The sequence below is a fragment of the Panthera pardus genome, unplaced genomic scaffold (genome assembly GCF_024362965.1).
Source record: "Panthera pardus isolate Hobbes unplaced genomic scaffold, ASM2436296v1 HiC_scaffold_7, whole genome shotgun sequence".
Lineage (NCBI taxonomy): Eukaryota > Metazoa > Chordata > Mammalia > Carnivora > Felidae > Panthera > Panthera pardus.
The window spans coordinates 33,951,027-33,969,542 of NW_026527002.1; the positions used below are offsets into that span (position 1 = coordinate 33,951,027).

The following is an 18,516-nucleotide window of genomic DNA, read 5'->3' on the forward strand; positions in this document are numbered from 1 at the left end:
CTGTCAGAATGGCTAACATTAACAACTCGGGCAACAACAGGTGTTGGTGAGGATGCAGAGAAAGAGGATCTCTTTACACTGCTGGTGGGAATGCAAACTGGTACAGCCACTCTGGAAAACAGCATGGAGGTTCCTCAAAAATTAAAAATAGAACTACCCTACGACCAGGCAATTGCACTACTAGGTATTTATCCAAGGGATACAGGTGTATCCCATGAACCCCAATGTTTATAGCAGCACTATCAACAATAGCCAAAGTATGGAACGAGCCCAAATGTCCATCGATGGATGAATGGATGAAGAAGATTTGGGGGATATATCTATATATCTATATATCTATATATATCTATCTATATATATAGATATATAGATACATATACATACACATACATACATACGTTTTTAGAGATACATACATATACACATACATACATACGTATTTGGGGGATATATATATATATATATATATATATATATATATATATATATGGAGTATTACTCAGCAATCAAAAAGAATGAAATCTTGCCATTTGCAACTACATGGATGGAACTAGAGGATATTATGCTAAGCGAAATTAGTCAGAGGAAGACAAATATCATATGATTTCACTCATATGAGGACTTTAAGATACAAAACAGATGAACATAAGGGCAGGGAAGCAAAAATAATATAAAAACAGGGAGGAGGACAAAACATAAGAGACTCATAAATATGGAGAACAAACAGAGGGTTACTGGAGGGGTTGTGGGAGGGGGGATGGGCTAAATGGGTAAGGGGCGTTAAGGAATCTATTCCTGAAATCATTGTTGCACTATATGATAACTTATTTGGATGTAAATTAAAAAAATAAATACAATGGTAAAAAAATGATTACAATACTGTAATATAATACAAAGTAGTAATGAAAATACAAAATATAAAAAAAAACTAAACTAATTAACCTGTACTTTCTTTTGAAAACCTTCATGGCTGGTGTGATGGAGACAAGAGAGAGGAACGTTATTGTGTAGGATGACTTCCACTATCATAATGGAATCACTGCTAACTATTGGCTTAATGGAATCTTTTTTTTTCCATGAAACTGTAACGGATCCTATGCAATGATCTAGATTGAAGCAAGGCATTCCTAAGTTTACTCCTGTATGGAAAAGCAAAGTACTGTCCACACGTGCTTTGAAGTGACAAAAAATATGCTAGTGGCAGTTGTGGGGACCTTCAAACATCCCCAAAAATCACTTTCTGCCAAACGCCATGGTCTGAGAGCAAACAGTGAGCTTGGGAGACTATCACCCCACAATCCTGCAGCGTGTGCATGCACGCCAGACAGAACAATTGGTTCAGTTGTGATCATGTGATGTTTGGCGTCACGTACTACTTTTACTGTAAGACATCACTTGTTTTTTAAGTTAAAATTTATTAGAAATGTTTGCTCGTCTTGCGGAACACTCGCAGAACAAGTTATTCGCAATCCAAGGTTTTTCTGTATAGGGAAGAGGAAAACGATGGAGAGACAACATCCTGTACTGTGGCAGGCAGCATGGACAAATGCCAGAGGAAGAAAGGTAGGTCATAGTCCAGAAAAAGCAGGAAGATGAGTGTCAGTGAGGGGTTTGTTTGGGGAAGTGGTAATTAAATTTGGATAAGTAAGATTTAGGACGGACTAGTAGGTTCCTGAGCAGGGAAATAACATAGTCAAAAGGGGTTGCTACGATTTGAACGTGGTGTCCCCCGCCTGCAAAACTGACATGTTGAAATTCTAACCTCAAAGGTGAAAATATTAGGAGGTTGGGCCTTTGGGAGGTGCTTTTTCCTCATGAATAGGATCAGTGCCTTTGTAAAAGAAGCTCCAGAAGCATCCCTTGCCTCTTCCACCTTGTGAAGACCCGGTGAGAAGGGAGTCTGCTATGAACCAGTAAGAGGGCCCTCACTTTACAATGCTGCACCATGGTCCTGGACTTCCAAGCCTCCAGAACTATGAGACACAAATTTCTGTTGTGTATAAACTACCCAAACTGTGGTATTTTGCTATAATAGCCTGAATGGACTGACAGTAGTATTTTAGAAAGATCTGATTTTTCCCTTTAAAGGGCTGTGAAGGTAGATCAGTGATTAGAAGATATTGTAAGTAAAAAGTGTATGTTTATTTGAATTGAGCAGAAAAATATGTACTGAGATGTTAGCACTGGAACTTAAAAAGAGGATAATTAGAAATATTCAAGAAAGAAAAAAGATTTGGTGATACTATATAAACAATGGAAGGGCTACTGATTACTCTTATATTTTAGTTTGAGGGACAGGAAAAATGAAGATGATATTATCTAAAATAGAATAGTTTGGGGGTGCCTGGGTGGATTAGTCGGTTAAGTGTCTGACTTTGGTTCAGGTCATGATCTCACGGTTCATGTGTCCGAGCCCCATGTTGGGCTCTGTGCTGATAGCTCTGAGCCTGGAGCCTCCTGCAGGTTCTATGTCTCTCTCTCTCTCTGCCTCTCTCCCACTCACTCTCTGTCTCTGTCTCTAAAAAATAAATAAATAAATAAATTTAAATAGGATAGTTTGTGAGGGAAAATAAGCAGCAGGGAAGAACATAAATTGAAAAGGTGTTATATATTTTAATTTATTTATAGGATGTAAGGGGAGAACATATTATTCACAAATTCAGAATTTTTTCCCTATTACTAGACTTTTTTCAAGCTCTATTTCCACATTTTGTTTCTTCCTTTTCTAATCATTCTTTCTACACATGAACTTCCATTAATCAAGCAAGTGCTATTTAACAATTTCTCTCCATTCCCTCAACTCCTGAAAAACATCAACCAACCTTTTGTAAAGCTTGCCATGTGTTTATGATACTCAAACACTGTGTTCAAAAATGGTGACTCAACCAAATGGTACATTTTATTATAGTGATTGATTTATACATGGTTTGCTGAATGCATCTATGTTGTAGGCATTTTGGCCAACATGATTTGTTAAAATCCTCTCAGCAAAGTGCTGTTACAATGACCATCCTCTGGGACTTGGGAATAGCCTTATTATACAGAACTTAATGTTATACACTAATGGCATTTATTAGAATGGAATTCTATATATATTATTACTTCCGACATCAGCCTGGCTTTTTTAGTCTCCTCACAGCATGAGACTTTAGTAATTATGCTAATGTTAGCTGATTCATGAGGACAACTTCCTAAAGTGCACTTAATTAACTTGGAGATTTTGTAAACAGCTGTACATGTAGGTTCTGCAAATTGTAGGGATATGTCAATCTGACATGTGTACAGTCTGCCTTCCTAACCTCATCACTTTTTACTAAAGCTGAAAACAATGAGAAGCTGAGATCTGGCACCTTTATTTTTTTTTTTAATTTTTTAATGTTTATTTTTGAGACAGAGAGAGACAGAGCATGAACGGGGGAGGGTCAGAGAGAGGGAGACACAGAATCTGAAACAGGCTCCAGGCTCTGAGCTGTCAGCACAGAGCCCGACGCGGGGCTCGAACTCAGGGACCGTGAGATCAAGACCTGAGCTGAAGTCAGACGCTCAACCGACTGAGCCACCCAGGCACCCTGAGATCTGGCACCTTTAGAAGCAAACACTTGAGGAAGATTCTGAGAAACATCACTTTAGCCTACCTGAAGATGGGGATGATCGGATTCCTCCAGTCTGAGTCTGTGGAGCCAGATGAGTTAGGCAGACTGTTGCCTTTTAAGTTGGTATGAGGGAAAATATTCAAGTTTGTTTCTTTAGCAAAGGGAATGAGTTTTCCAACATGTCGCTACAATATGATATTTCCCCGTGGGTTTGTTAGTACCACTGACCAATATTGCTCCTCAGGGGACTTTTCTGCAAGTCAGATTTCACATCCACAGACTCCGTTATCTCTGCTTCCCTTCAATTCCAACTGCTGGATTGATATGATATTTGAACGACTCATCATCCTTGCTTGAATGGAAATCACCTGATGTTTTATTTTCGACATTTTATTGAAATCTCATAATCCCCTACAAGTGAGAAATAACAGTACCATGCAAGACTTTCTCACACACACACACACACACACACACACACACACACACACACACTCTGAAGAGAAAAGGTAAGTGAATCACTTCAGGGCCAATCCCAAGCTAATCAAAATGGAGGAAGAAACATCATCAAGAAAGAATGGAAGAGAAAAAAACCTTACTACATAAAATTAGGAGAAATACCAATTGCACAAAGCTAATGACAATGGAGAATAAGGATGGTTTTGAAATAATCTTCTTATTACTACTGCATAAGATCACACTCTCACATAAGTTCTAGAAACTAAGCCAGGGATTTGTCTATGGATTCTCAGGGGTCCTGGCAAGGTCTTTTCCCCTCATTAATTTAAGCTACAATCCTGGGTACAATCTCTTTGGGAATTAGCTAGATTACATCTAAAGATAATCAAACACTTATTGTTTAGCCTTTTCTTTAACTTCAATCATCAGAACTTCTTCCCCAGCCTCTGTAGAAGGAGCCATACTGATGATGAGTGATTGACGAGTAGTTCCTCTGGGTAAAGCTGCCCTTCTAATTGACTGGGGCGTTTCCTCTGCTGTAACAGTATTTGCTCTACATTCGGAGCTGTACTGTGTTTTCTCTACTGGTTCTCTTCCTTTATCTTCATATTCTCTTCCTTTACCCTCTCCTTCTTTGGAGTTTTCACTTTTTTCCTGGAAGAAGTAGTTACAAAAAGTTGGTTTTGAAATCATAATCAAGGACATTGGAGTCTTATGATTAATATTCAATTGCTAAGGATCACCACCAAGACAAAGACTGTCTGAATTAAGTTAATGTGGGAATCATGTCTGCCTTGCATTCTACTATCATTTGACAGCTTTGTGATGTGCTGAAGAAGGAGGCTGAGCTGTCACATTTGACAGTGTAATTCTGGACTGCATTTTTGTCCCTGACAAGGAATTCTCTTCCTATTGGTCCTCATGCTCACTGAACTATTAGACTTAGTGCTTAGGACTCTTTGCTTTAAAAATATGTACTTATTTATTTTATGAAGATGAAATTTTAAATATTTATTTTCTAATAAAAAAGTATTAACCAAATGCCATAAAAATACTACAGAAAGTATGGTTTTCCTGTTGCATAAGCTCATGGGAGAACCTCAGGGAGAAACTCATATCTCTTTCCTCATACAGTCTTATTTGTCCCACGGGTGGTTGAGCTATATGGTTTTAGAAACTATTATGCTTAGTATCATCTGTAGAAATTTCATAGTAAAAAAAAAACATACTATGCTCTGTGCTGATGATACTTGGGGTCAGTTTAAGAGAGGCTCTTACTAGGTATGAATGGCACATACAAAGTTGAGAAACTTACTTAACATTTTGACACATATTTCTTTACCCTGTAAGTCTTTTACCCAGATTATTATGTTTTTTAATTTTTTAAAAAGTTTTATTTATTTTGAGAGAGATAGTGAGAGCACAAGCAAAGAGAGGGACAGAGAGAGAGGGAGAGAGAGAGAATCCCAAGAGGCTCGGCACTGTCAGTGCAGAGCCAGATAACGGGGTTGGAACTCATGAACCTTTACAGAGATTATTATTTCTATGCTGATTTGGCTTACACTGTACCCCTAATTTTCACCATAGTGCTTCTCTGTGAAAAGAGGCAAGTTTTAGTCTCTTGAGTGTGACTGGTTTATAATATTTGCTTTACCAACTTTCTGAAAGATCCAGTCAGCCATTTCTTACAGTTTAAGAGATAACATGACTAGATTCAGAAAACCTGCATCCCTGCTCTGTTTTTCAATAGCTGCCCCATAGACTTATTATAAGAATCAAAGAAATATGAAAATAAAGACAGAAAAACTGTAACATTTGAGTATCTTGACATTTCTAGGAATTGGGAGGCAGCTCAGTATAGGACTACAAGTGTGAATACCTGAGTAATAGTTTTCGCTCTGTCACTTTTTGTGAACTTATCCAAATAAATTGAGCTGTTTCTTTATCTATAATATGAAGGGTTTGGATAAAATCTGTGAAGTTATTTCTGGGTTTAAACATTTGTGATATATAAGTGATTGAATATTTGTGAAAGTATTCACTGGCTCATTGGTAAAATGTGCTATATATTTATAGGTGTATATGTATGTTTATACATAAACAATTGATTCTCATTATTCCTGGTAGTTTTGTTCTATACAGCTGCCACAAACACAGAATTAGCAAATACTGAACCATTGCTCCTAGGGGTAATGCAGGATTTGGTTCGTATGAGGCTCTGGCCACATTTTTGTCAACAAATCAATACATAACCTTGTTTTATGCGTATTTATGTTTAGGGACATTTATTTAATATATATTGTTGATTCATTTTATTGAACTCATGCCCAGCAGCACTATAACTCATGCTTGAATGAAGCTTATCTAACACATGTCTTTTGCCTGTAAGGCATATCAGAAATTTTTGTGCTTAGGATCACTAGACAGAGCTTCAGCACTATGCACCGCAAAAATGAGGAAAACATAGCACTTAAATAGATCATGAAAAGGTCACTTGTTTACAGTGTGAGAACTGAAATAAGAAGGTAGAGTTGTCTTCTTGCTCAACTTCAGCTGGGGACATGTGCATTGGGCAACTTAAATTTTTCACTGCTCTGCACATATGTATGTTTGCAAATGACCACATGGAGTATTGATTTTGGGATTACAAAGAAATTTCAGCAAATAGGCAGATTTGCAAATATACAGAATATATAGATAATGAGAGTTGAATGTTTGTATATACATATATATTAAAACCATCTATAATAAACTGTGAGGATTAAATGTAATGAAATATGAGGATATAGTTTAGACAATAATAAGTGCTATAAATAAAGTAGTAATTATTCACATTAGATGCATCCAAACTGTCCCAGTATTTGAAATGGAATTAGAGTAGGAGCTTGTCTGGGTATACTTAGTTCAATGATCTGTTACAGCCCTCAATTCACTCTGCCTCATTACCTGGATGGTTTGTTCCCTCTTCATTTTGAGTAGTCTTGTAAGACCTGCTTTTCCTGTGCCTCCCAGGAGAGCTTTAAACATTTTGGGTGTCTTTTGTTTTGGTTGGAAGAGAAAAGCAAGTCCTTTTCTTGGAGGGGATTCCTCTGTGCCTGGAGCCTTCTTCTTTAGAAGCACACTGTGGATGGAAGAGAAAGGCTATTTTAGATAGTACCGTAAAAGTTCTGGAAAAACCTACCAGAGACACTGTCTTGTCTCCTAATCTGTGAAGTTTTCAATGGATATCTGCATAAACAATTGTTTGTTGAATGTTTCTTATGGAGAAAGTTGATCACTGCCATCATAATATAGTTCTCCTCTTAGATATTACAGTGTAAAACCAACTCTAATTTTTTTTAAGCTTATTTATTTTGAATGGGGGGGGGAAGGGCAGGGGAGAGAGAGAGAGAGAGAGAGAGAGAGAGAGAGAGAGAGAGAGAATCCTAAGCAGGCCCTGTGCTGTCAGTGCAGAGCCCAACATGGGGCTCAATCCCATGAACCTGTGAGACTGTGAACTGAGCTGAAATCAAGAGTCGGATGCTGGACCTACTGAACCACCCAGGTGCCCTTCTAATGAGGTTTTAAAGGTTGTACCTGGCTTTCTTCATGAGGAGCTTTTCAGAATCTGGATAATGCACTAGAATTTCTTGGAGGGTCTTTTTGTCCAGAGTTAAAAGATTGGCAAACCCATGGGCTATCACATTGGCAGTTCGACGGTTTCCTCCTCTTGCTGCTAGAAGGCTGTAGATAGAAAGGTGAATGTTTGCCACCAGTTTCACTCTCCTTTCACCAAGATCTTTTAAAAAATGGATTTACATTGCTTCAGAGAGGTGAAGGTGAGAGTTCAGGTGTTTGTGTGGAAGAAGTAAGATGTGGTGGTGGTGGAAGTGGCAACAGTTTTCAACATGTTTTGTCTATACCTCTCACTTCAAATGAAGGATTTGTAGCCATCAGTGCCCCGTGAGATTCTCCCTCCCAGATTCCAGAGGCACAAACTCCTGTTGAACTGGGTATCTTCTGTTTGCTCCTCCAGATTCACTTTTCATCCTTCCCAATCCTCTCTGCTCCCCAGAAAGCTGACCTCTGGGGGTCTGCCCTCTGACTTGCATCTGAGTTCAGCCAATGGGAAATAGCAGTAGGAAGTTGGAAAACAGGAGGAGTGTGGTGTTGGAGCATTTATTCCACTGTTCATTCCTTGCCAGAGCTTATGTTAGCAGTAACTATAGTTCTCCACCAACACCCACAGCTCCTGACATGTGGCCATCTTCTAGAAGTATGATTCTCTATAGCTCTGTCTTGGTTCTGGTAATGTACCCTCCTCTTGCCCCCTTCAGGCCTAGCTGCAGAAAAACTTCTTTGCTGTTGCTAGCTTCAGGATGCATCACCACCCCTTGTTGGATATACTGATGTTTCTCCCAATTTCCTTCTATTGACTTTTGTCAATAGTTCCTTTTTAAAGTCTTCTTCATTACCTTGTTTGAGTGTACTTTCTGTTTTCTGCCTGGGCTCTGTCTGATATAGATCTGACATCAAATCTTAATGGTGCCTTGATTATATCTGGTAAATCCAATCTCTTCTCCTAGTTAACACTCAAATCGTCTTGGTTCTCAGTATTGTAACCTCTCTGTAGTATAGTCCTTCACATATAACTTCCCATTAGGAGTGTCAGTGAATTCTGGGCTTTATATCTCTCAGAGACATAGCTGGGCATTTTGTATTTGAGAAGTGACCAACAAATAGTTGGTGAATAAAAGAATACATGAATGAATAAAAAAATGGGTAAAATTATATCATTCACCAATAATCTGGAAAATAAGGGTTGGTATTTAAAACAAGACAAAAAAAAACACATATAAATGCTTTAAAAACACTACAGGCTTTGCACTGCAAAGATAACACAATAGATTTAATCTCTTGGAGTCAATCAGTTAGGAAAAAATAGTTGTGGTTTTATCATTTGTGTGTGTGTGTGAGAGAGAGACAGAGAGAGAAGGCTCACATTAATAAAAATACAATCTTTAGGGGTAGAAAGGACAGAGAAAGCAACTTGGCAATAAACATATTCATATTTTCACAGCCCTGCCTTTGGGGGCAATAATGCATGAGAACTTGCATGGGTCCTATGTCTGAAGATTTGTATTAGATAATATGTGATTCTCTGACTATTGCAGAAAAAGGAACATTCCACTGCCTGTTAATAAGATAAAAAACTAACATAGGTTTCAGAAGTTGTCACTTTTATTCTTATAAAAAAAAAGCTGAAGAAATTGGAAACCAATAACATTTATTGGATCTATCAGAGAACTGAGGTTGCAGGGTAAATTCTCCTCCAAATCTGGAGAGATAGGTGAATCCAGAAAGCCACAGCCAGATCTACTTACCTGGAACAGAAGTCCTGGAGCTGAAACTGCTACAAAAATTTAAATGGTACTTTTTATAAACTGCTAGGTTGAGAGTGGATAATCAAGAAACTCTTGGGGGTCACAATTATGGGGAAACTAATACCTGGGTTTATCCTTGAGGAACTCCACCATGTTCTCATGGTTAAGAGCCAAGAAAGATCTGCTTGTGGCCCTGGCAGTAGAAGAGGATGATTAATCATCTTAAAATATACCCAGAGCTCATTTGTTCTCTATAACAAAGGGCTGCTATCTAGGGGAAAAGACTACCAGAGCCTTATCCCACCCAAAGGAAAAGTGTTTCTCCCACCCCAGACCCCTCTAGCCTTCCTGTCTTATTACCTAAGGTGGGTAGCAAGCTAAGAAACACTTGTAAAGGTCACATCCCGGGAACATAGATCCACTACAAGACTGAGATTTAATTATAAGATTATAGATTCCCCCCATATCTTATCATTGTACTAATGGGGCTCTTGTATACTAACAGTGGATTATAGCTGCAGGATGCAGACTTTCTCTGAGGAGGTGTACTTAGGGAAGGCCAAAGTCAAAAGGTGGGGATGGAAACAAGGGCATTTTAGAAAAATTTGGTTGCTCTGGCACTTAGAGCTACAGCAAATATTAAATACAGTCCAACTCCTAGTCAGATTAACATAAAACATCATGCTAAAGACATATCTACCTCAGTTCCGATTACTAATTACATCATGTACAGCTTCCAACAAAAAATTATAAACCACACTAAGAACACAAGAAAACCACAGCCTAAAGAGACAAAGAAAGCATGAGGACCAGAGTGGGATATGACAAAGATACTGGAATTCTCAGAGAATTTAAAATGACTATGATTAATATGTTAAGGGATCTAATGGAAAAATTAGATATCATTTAAGAATATATGGGAAATGTAAGCAGAGAGATGGAAATTCTAAGATAAATTCAAAGGAAATATTAGAAATCAAAAACACTGTAACATAAATGAAGAATGACTTTGATGGGCTCATTAGTAGACTGCATGGGGCCAAGAAAAGAACAGATGAGTTTGAAGATAGGTCAGTAGAAAGTTCCCAAACAAAAATGCAAAGAGAAAAAAAAAAAAGAAAAAACCAAGCTCCCCCCCGCCCTGAACATCAAAAACTGTAGGATAATTTCAAGAAGTATAAATATATATGTATCTTTTGTGTATACATATACATAAGATATATACAAAAGCATGCACCATCCTCTAATATTAGAAAAAATATTTGAAGTAATTATGGCCAAGAAGTTTCCAAAATTAAGTACAGACACCAAAATGCAGATCCAGAAAGCTCAGAGAATAACAAGCATGATAAATACCACCCTCCTTACATCCTACACATATCAAATTCAAATTGTAATAAACCAAAGATAAAGAGAAAATCTTGAAAAGAGACAGAGGGGGAAAACATCCTGCTATTGTAGTATAAACCCTGATAGTTGTGTTTTATTCCTTATTTTGTAATGCAAGTGCTTGACCTAAGCTTGATTGCTATTTCAATCATGATCTCAAACACATTGCCAGACACCCAACTATATAGAGTCAGACTGCCTTCCCTCACTGAGGTTCCTTTGTTTTAGAGATCTTGGTGAATTTTGATAACTGAAAATTGGGCCACTTGTTTCTCTCTCTTCCCACACTTTAAATTCCTGTATGTATGTATGTATGTATGTATGTATTTATTTATTATTTCTTTTTATACTTCATTTCTTTTTTTTAAAATTTACATCCAAGTTAGTTATCATATAGTGCAACAATGATTTCAGGAGTAGATTCCTTAATGTCCCTTACCCATTGAGCCCATCCCCCTCCCACACCCTCTAGCAACCCTCTGTTTGTTCTTTATATTTAAGACTCTCTTATGTTTTGTCATCCTCCCTGTTTTTATATTTTTTTCTTCCCTTCCTTTATGTTCATCTGTTTTGTCTCTTAAAGTCCTCATTTGAGTGAAGTCATATGATATTTATCTTTCTCTGACTAATTTCATTTAGCATAATACCCTCTAGTTCCATCCACGTAGTTGCAAATGGCAAGATTTCATTCTTTTTGATTGCTGAGTAATACCCCATTGTATATATATACATCTTTTTTATCCATTCATCCATTGTTGGACATTTGGGCTCTTTCCTTACTTGGGCTATGGTTGATAGTGCTGCTATAAACATTGGGGTGCATGTGCCTGTTCAAAACAGCATACCTGTATCCCCTGGATAAATACCAGGTAGTACAATGTGGGGTAGTTCTATTTTAAATTTTTTGAGGAACCTCCATGCTGTTTTCCAGAGTGGCTGTACCAGTTTGCATTCCCACCAGCAGTGCAAAAGAGATCCTCTTTCTCTGCATCCTCGCCAACACCTGTTGTTGCCCGAGTTGTTAATGTTAGCCATTCTGACAGGTGTGAGGTGGTATCTCATTGTGGTTTTGATTTGTATTTCCCTGATGATGAGTGATGCTGAGCATTTTTTCATGTGTCGGTTGGCCATCTGGATGTCTTCTTTGGAGAAGTGTCTATTCATGTCTTTTGCCCATTTCTTCACTGGATTATTTGTTTTTTGGGTGTTGAGTTTGGTAAGTTCTTTATAGATTTTGGATACTAACCCTTTATGTGATATGTCATTGCAAATATCTTCTCCTATTCTGTTGGTCACCTTTTAGTTTTGCTGATTGTGTCCTTCGCTGTGCAGAAGCTTTTTATTTTGATGAGGTCCCAGTAGTTCATTTTTGCTTTTGTTTCCCTTGCCTCTGGAGACATGTTGAGTAAGAAGTTGCTGCAGCACAGGTCAAAAAGGCTTTTGCCTGCTTGCTCCACGAGGATTTTCATGGCTTTCTGTTTTATACTTACGTCTTTCATCCATTTTGAGTTTATTTTCCTGCTCTTATGTCTTAAATTCACCATTAGTGAGCTCACAAAATCCTAGGCCTCCATTCTCAACCCAATAAAAGTAGAACCCCAGGCCCATACACTCTCCCTCTCTCTATCTGCAACCTCACTGTGTGGCCCCAGGTGTGCTGTGTAATTTTCCAGGTCTTGTAAGTAATAAATCTTATTTTTTCAAAGTTTCCTCTGGTTGTTGTTGAAGAGCATTTACAGTCTTTTTTTTAATGTTTATTTATTTTTGAGAGAGAGAGAGAGAGAGAGAGAGAGAGAGAGACTGAGAGCACTCAAGTGGGGGAGGGGCAGAGAGAGACAGAAACATAGAATCCGAAGCAGGTTCCAGGCTCTAAACTGGTATCTCTAAGCCCACGTGGGGCTCGAACCCACGAACCATGAGATCATGACCTGAGCCAAAGGTGGATGCCTATCCAACTGAGCCACTCAGGAGCCACTCACAATATTTAAAAAAAAAAATTAATGTTTATTTATTTTTGGAGATGGACTGAGACAGAGAGCGGGGGAGAGGTAGAGAGAGGGAGACATAAAATCTGAAGCAGGCACCAGGCTTTGAGCTGTCAGCACAAAGCCCCATTGGGGCTCGAACTCATGAACTGTGATATCATGACCTTAGCCGAAGTTGGATGCTTTAACCAATTGAACCACCCAGGCTCCCCCGGGGAGCTTTTTAAAAAGTTTTAAAAGTTTTTATTTATTTATTTATTTTGAGAGAGACAGAGCACTGTGAAATCATGACTTGAGCCAAAATCAAGAGTCAGGTGCTTAACTGACTGAACCACCCAGATGCCCTGCATCTTACAATCTTAATAAAACTACAAAGTCCAGTCCAGCCACATTGGTTATTCATAGGTTTACACAGGCACAAAACACCTATAAGAGGAACAAGGATAAGAACCAGCAGACTTTTCATGAGAAGCCATACAAATAAAAAGAGAGAGTGAAATACAGTGTTGAAGTTCCTAAAAGATTAGATCATAATTGTTTTTACCACAAAGAAGAAATTATAATTATGTGACATGATATAGGTTAGCTAATGCAATAGTGGTTATCATATTGCAACATAAATGAATTTTTAAAACCAATATGTTTTATCCCTAAAACTTACACAATATTAAATGCCAATTATATCTCAATAAAAATAAAAACAGTAATAAAAAAGAAAGAAGCAAAAGCAGCAACTTAGAATTCTATGTACATGGAAATTATCCTTCCAAAGTGAAAAAGAGAAAAATATTTTCTTAGAAAATCAAAAGCAGAGGGGCTTCAACATTAGTTCACCTACTCTGCAAAAAATGTTAAAAAGAAGTTCTGCAGGAAGAAAGAAAATGATATAGTTAGAAACTCAGGTCTACATCAAAACTGGAAGGACACTGGAAAAAGAAGAGAGGTAAAATCAAACTAAAATCTTAGTTTTTCTTATTATTAATTGATCTAAAAGATAACTTTAAATAATGAAATAATGATGCATTAGGTGATTATAGTATATGGATAAGTGAAATGAATGACATTAATGTCTTAAGGACTGGTAGGGAAGAATTGGGGATATTGTGTAAGGTTCCTGCTCTGCAGTTAGTGTTCTGTGAAGGGAGGCTTAGATTAGTTTAAATTGTATATTGCAAGCTGTATATTGAAAAGAAGTATAATTGATATGCTAAGAAAGGAGAGAAAATCAAATCATGAAAAAAGCTCACTTAAAACCAGAGAAGGCAATCTCAAGCTATTCCAAAAAATAGAAAGGGAAGAAAAACTTCCAGACTCATTCTATGAAGCCAGTATTACTTTGATTCCTAAACCAGACAGAGACCCAGTAAAAAAAGAGAACTACAGGCCAATATCCCTGATGAATATGGATGCAAAAATTCTCAATAACATACTAGCAAATAGAATTCAACAGCTTATAAGAAGAATTATTCACCATGATCAAGTGGGATTCATTCCTGGGATGCAGGGCTGGTTCAACATTCGCAAATCAATCAACGTGATACATCACACTAATAAAAGAAAAGAGAAGAACCATATGATCCTGTCAATCGATGCAGAAAAGGCCTTTGACAAAATCCAGCACCCTTTCTTAATAAAAACTCTCGAGAAAGTCGGGATAGAAGGAACATAGTTAAACATCATAAAAGCCATTTATGAAAAGCCCACAGCTAACATCATCCTCAATGGGGAAAAACTGAGAGCTTTTCCCCTGAGATCAGGAACACGACAGGGATGTCCACTCTCACTGCTGTTGTTTAACATGGTGTTGGAAGTTCTAGCATCAGCAATCAGACAAAAAAAGGAAATCAAAGGCATCAAAATTGGCAAAGATGAAGTTAAGCTTTCACTTTTGCAGATGACATGATATTATACATGGAAAATCCGATAGACTCTACCAGAAGTCTGCTAGAACTGATACATGAATTCAGCAAAGTGGCAGGATACAAAATCAATGTACAGAAATCAGTTGCATTCTTATACACTAATAATGAAGCAACAGAAAGACAAATAAAGAAACTGATCCCATTCACAATTGCACCAAGAAGCATAAAATACCTAGGGATGAATCTAACCAAAGATGTAAAAGATCTGTATGCTGAAAAGTATAGAAAGCTTATGAAGGAAATTGAAGAAGATATAAAGAAATGGAAAAACATTCTGTGCTCATGGGTTGGAAGAAAAAATATTGTCAAAATGTCAATACTATCCAAAGCTATCTACACATTCAATGCAATCCCAATGAAAATTGCACCAGCATTCTTCTCGAAGCTAGAACAAGCAATCCTAAAATTCATATGGAACCACAAAAAGCCCCGAATAGCCAAAGTAATTTTGAAGAAGAAGACCAAAGCAGGAGGCATCACAATCCCAGACTTTAGCCTCTACTACAAAGCTGTCATCATCAAGACAGCATGGTATTGGCACAAAAACAGACACATAAGCCAATGGATTAGAATAGAAACCCCAGAACCAAACCCACAAAAGTATGGCCAACTCATCTTTGACAAAGCAGGAAAGAATATCCAATGGAAAAAAGACAGTCTCTTTAACAAATGGTGCTGGGAGAACTAGACAGCAACATGCAGAAGGTTGAAACTAGACCACTTTCTCACACCATTCACAAAAATAAACTCAAAATGAATAAAGGACCTGAATGTGAGACAGGAAACCATCAAAACCTAGAGGAGAAAGCAGGAAAAGACCTCTCTGACCTCAGCCGTAGCAATTTCTTACTTGACACATCCCCAAAGGCAAGGGACTTAAAAGCAAAAATGAACTCTTGGGACCTCATGAAGATAAAAAGCTTCTGCACAGCAAAGGAAACAATCAACAAAACTAAAAGGCAACCAACGGAATGGGAAAAGATATTTGCAAATGACATATTGGACAAAGGGCTAGTACCCGAAATCTATAACGAGCTCACCAAACTCCACACCCGAAAAACAAATAATCCAGTGAAGAAATGGGCAGAAAACATGAATAGACACTTCTCTAAAGAAGACATCCGGATGGCCAACAGGCACATGAAAAGATGCTCAACGTCGCTCCTCATCAGGGAAATACAAATCAAAACCACACTCAGATATCACCTCATGCCAGTCAGAGTGGCCAAAATGAACAAATCAGGAGACTATAGATGCTGGAGAGGATGTGGAGAAACGGGAACCCTCTTGCACTGTTGGTGGGAATGCAAGCTGGTGCAGCCACTCTGGAAAACAGTGTGGAGGTTCCTCAAAAAATTAAAAATAGACCTACCCTATGACCCAGCAGTAGCACTGCTAGGCATTTACCCAAGGGATACAGGAGTGCTGATGCATAGGGGCACTTGTACCCCAATGTTTATAGCAGCACTCTCAACAATAGCCAAATTATGGAAAGAGCCTAAATGTCCATTAACTGACGAATGGATAAAGAAATTGTGGTTTATATACACAATGAAATACTACGTGGCAATGAGAAAGAATGAAATATGGCCCTTTGTAGCAACATGGATGGAACTGGAGAGTGTGATGCTAAGTGAAATAAGCCATACAGAGAAAGACAGATACCATATGGTTTCACTCTTATGTGGATCCTGAGAAACTTAACAGAAACCCATGGGGGAGGGGAAGGAAAAAAAAGAGATTAGAGTGGGAGAGAGCCAAAGCATAAGAGACTCTTAAAAACCGACAACAAACTGAGGGTTGATGGGGGGTGGGCGGGAGGGGAGGGTGGGTGATGGGTATTGAAGACAGCATCTTTTGGGATGAGCACTGGGTGTTGTATGGAAGCCAATTTGACAATAAATTTCATATATTAAAAAAAATAAATGAAGTCAGACAAAAACAAAACAAAACAAAAAAATAAAACAAAAAATAAAACCAGAGAAGGCAGAAAAAGAAGAGGAAGAAAACCTAATGCTAGGCCACCTTAAGGCATCAAACAGGGTCTGTTACCTGCACTTATTAAACTTAGATCCAGAACTGGAATCATTCCCCCAAGACCCAAAGTATATATTTGGAATCCATGAATGTTGCCTATGTTAATGCCTACTTACTTTGTTCAATTTTTAAAAAATTTCTTGTTCCACGGCAAAAAACACTTTTTCTTTAGTCCTTTCCTGAGGCTCTCCCCAAGACAAACTCTGCCTTCATCTTTTTTTTTTAAGGAAGAGAGATGAATTTTACCTTTGTCTGTCTATCTATCTATCTATCTATCTATCTATTCATCCAATTTCATATCTTATCTTCTTACCTGTCTCTCTATGAAATGGATGTTGGTATTTGAAGGACAATGAGAGAATGAGCCTGTTTCATTCATGTTCCTGTCTCCTTGTGCACAGGGTAACCCAGTAGTTAGGCAGGGCGAGATGGCACTGGGGAGCTTAATTTGGTTCTGAGAATGGCTCTGTGTGTGTCAGACAATGAGAGCAGAACGGAAATAACATATTTAAATGTCAGGTTATTTTGAGATTTCTCAAGCTTTAATTAAACTTGCCTACAGGTTACACGTTTAGAGTGCTTGATGAGTTTTTGAACGGAAGAAATAGTCTGTTTGCCAGATGGATTTTGCCCAAACTCTCTCAGCAACGTTTAAAATAGCATCTTTTTTTTTTTCCTCTTCTGTCCACAAAATGCTTCTCTAGCATTCCACCAATGGAAAGTTTCATGCATTAAATAGCTTAGTAAGAAGATACCTAAATATTCCTGACCCCATACAGAGTTTCTGGAAGCATGTGCTATAGGACAAATAGTTGAGGTTAATGGTAGATGTCCACAGGTAAAAAAAATAGCGAACAGAGCAATGGCTCAGGAAAGAAAGAAATGGATTCTAATTCTAGATCCACCTCTGTGTGCTGTGACCTTAGACAATAACTTAAGGACCTTTTTGATTTTCACTCCAATAAATGTAACTATTAAGCATGTACCACGTATTCAGTACAGTGAGATAAAGTAGAGCAAAAGAAGAATTATTAAAACCTGGTATTTGTGGAAAGAATATAGACTTTGGAACCAGATAATGTTAGCATTTATTGCATGTATTTCTAAGCAGTTTACTTAATCACTCTTTTAGGAAACAAGGCCATCTTTTATTACCCAATATAGGTATATGATTATTTTCAAGGAGAAATAGGTGCTTATAGACTCCTGATATTTAATTATGAAGAAGCTGCTATTAGGTAAAATTCCTGGCTGAGAAATTTTAAACCCTGATTTGTGGTATGCAACTGTAAAAAAGTAATAATAACATTTTATTACTTGGAGTTCTCCAGAAAAAAAACACAGAACAAATAGGATATTTACAGATATATATAAGAGGAGATTTATTATAGGAATTGTTAATGAAGGCTGACAAGTCCTACAATCTGCCTACTGCAAGCTGGAGAACAAGGAAAGTTGGTGGTGTAATTCCATCCGAGTCCAATGGACTGAGAAGGGGAGAAGGGAGAAGGAAGCCTATTGCATAAATCCAGGTCTGGATCTGAAAGCCCAAGAACCAAGGGTGTTGATAGCTGATGTCTATGGCAGGAGAAGATGGATGTGTCAGCTCAAGCAGAGAGTGCAAATTAGCCTTTTATTCATCTTTTTGTTCTATTTAGTACCTCAACTGATGGGATGATCCCACCTGCATTGGTGAGGCTGACCTTCTTTACTCAGTCTATTCAATGCTAATCTCTTTCCCAAATACCTTCAGAAGTAATGTTTTATGAGC

The 18,516-nt window shown here is 37.8% G+C and overlaps 1 protein-coding gene across 3 annotated transcripts in view; it reads right to left on the reverse strand.

Annotated features, from left to right (window-relative positions):
- Positions 1-4,385: 4,385 nt before the first annotated feature.
- Positions 4,386-18,516, reverse strand: part of CNGB3 (cyclic nucleotide gated channel subunit beta 3) — a 157,252-nt gene continuing 143,121 nt past the window's right edge. For 2 of the 3 annotated variants that reach the window (XM_019453407.2, XM_019453409.1), the window contains 3 exons: positions 7,626-7,772; positions 6,996-7,170; positions 4,386-4,703 (listed from right to left, as the gene is read on the reverse strand). In XM_019453407.2, the coding sequence (XP_019308952.2) occupies positions 4,443-4,703; positions 6,996-7,170; positions 7,626-7,772 (583 nt within the window). In that variant the 3' untranslated portion in view covers positions 4,386-4,442. The remainder of the gene's footprint in view (positions 4,704-6,995; positions 7,171-7,625; positions 7,773-18,516) is intronic. The other variant, XM_019453408.2, reaches the window with a different exon arrangement.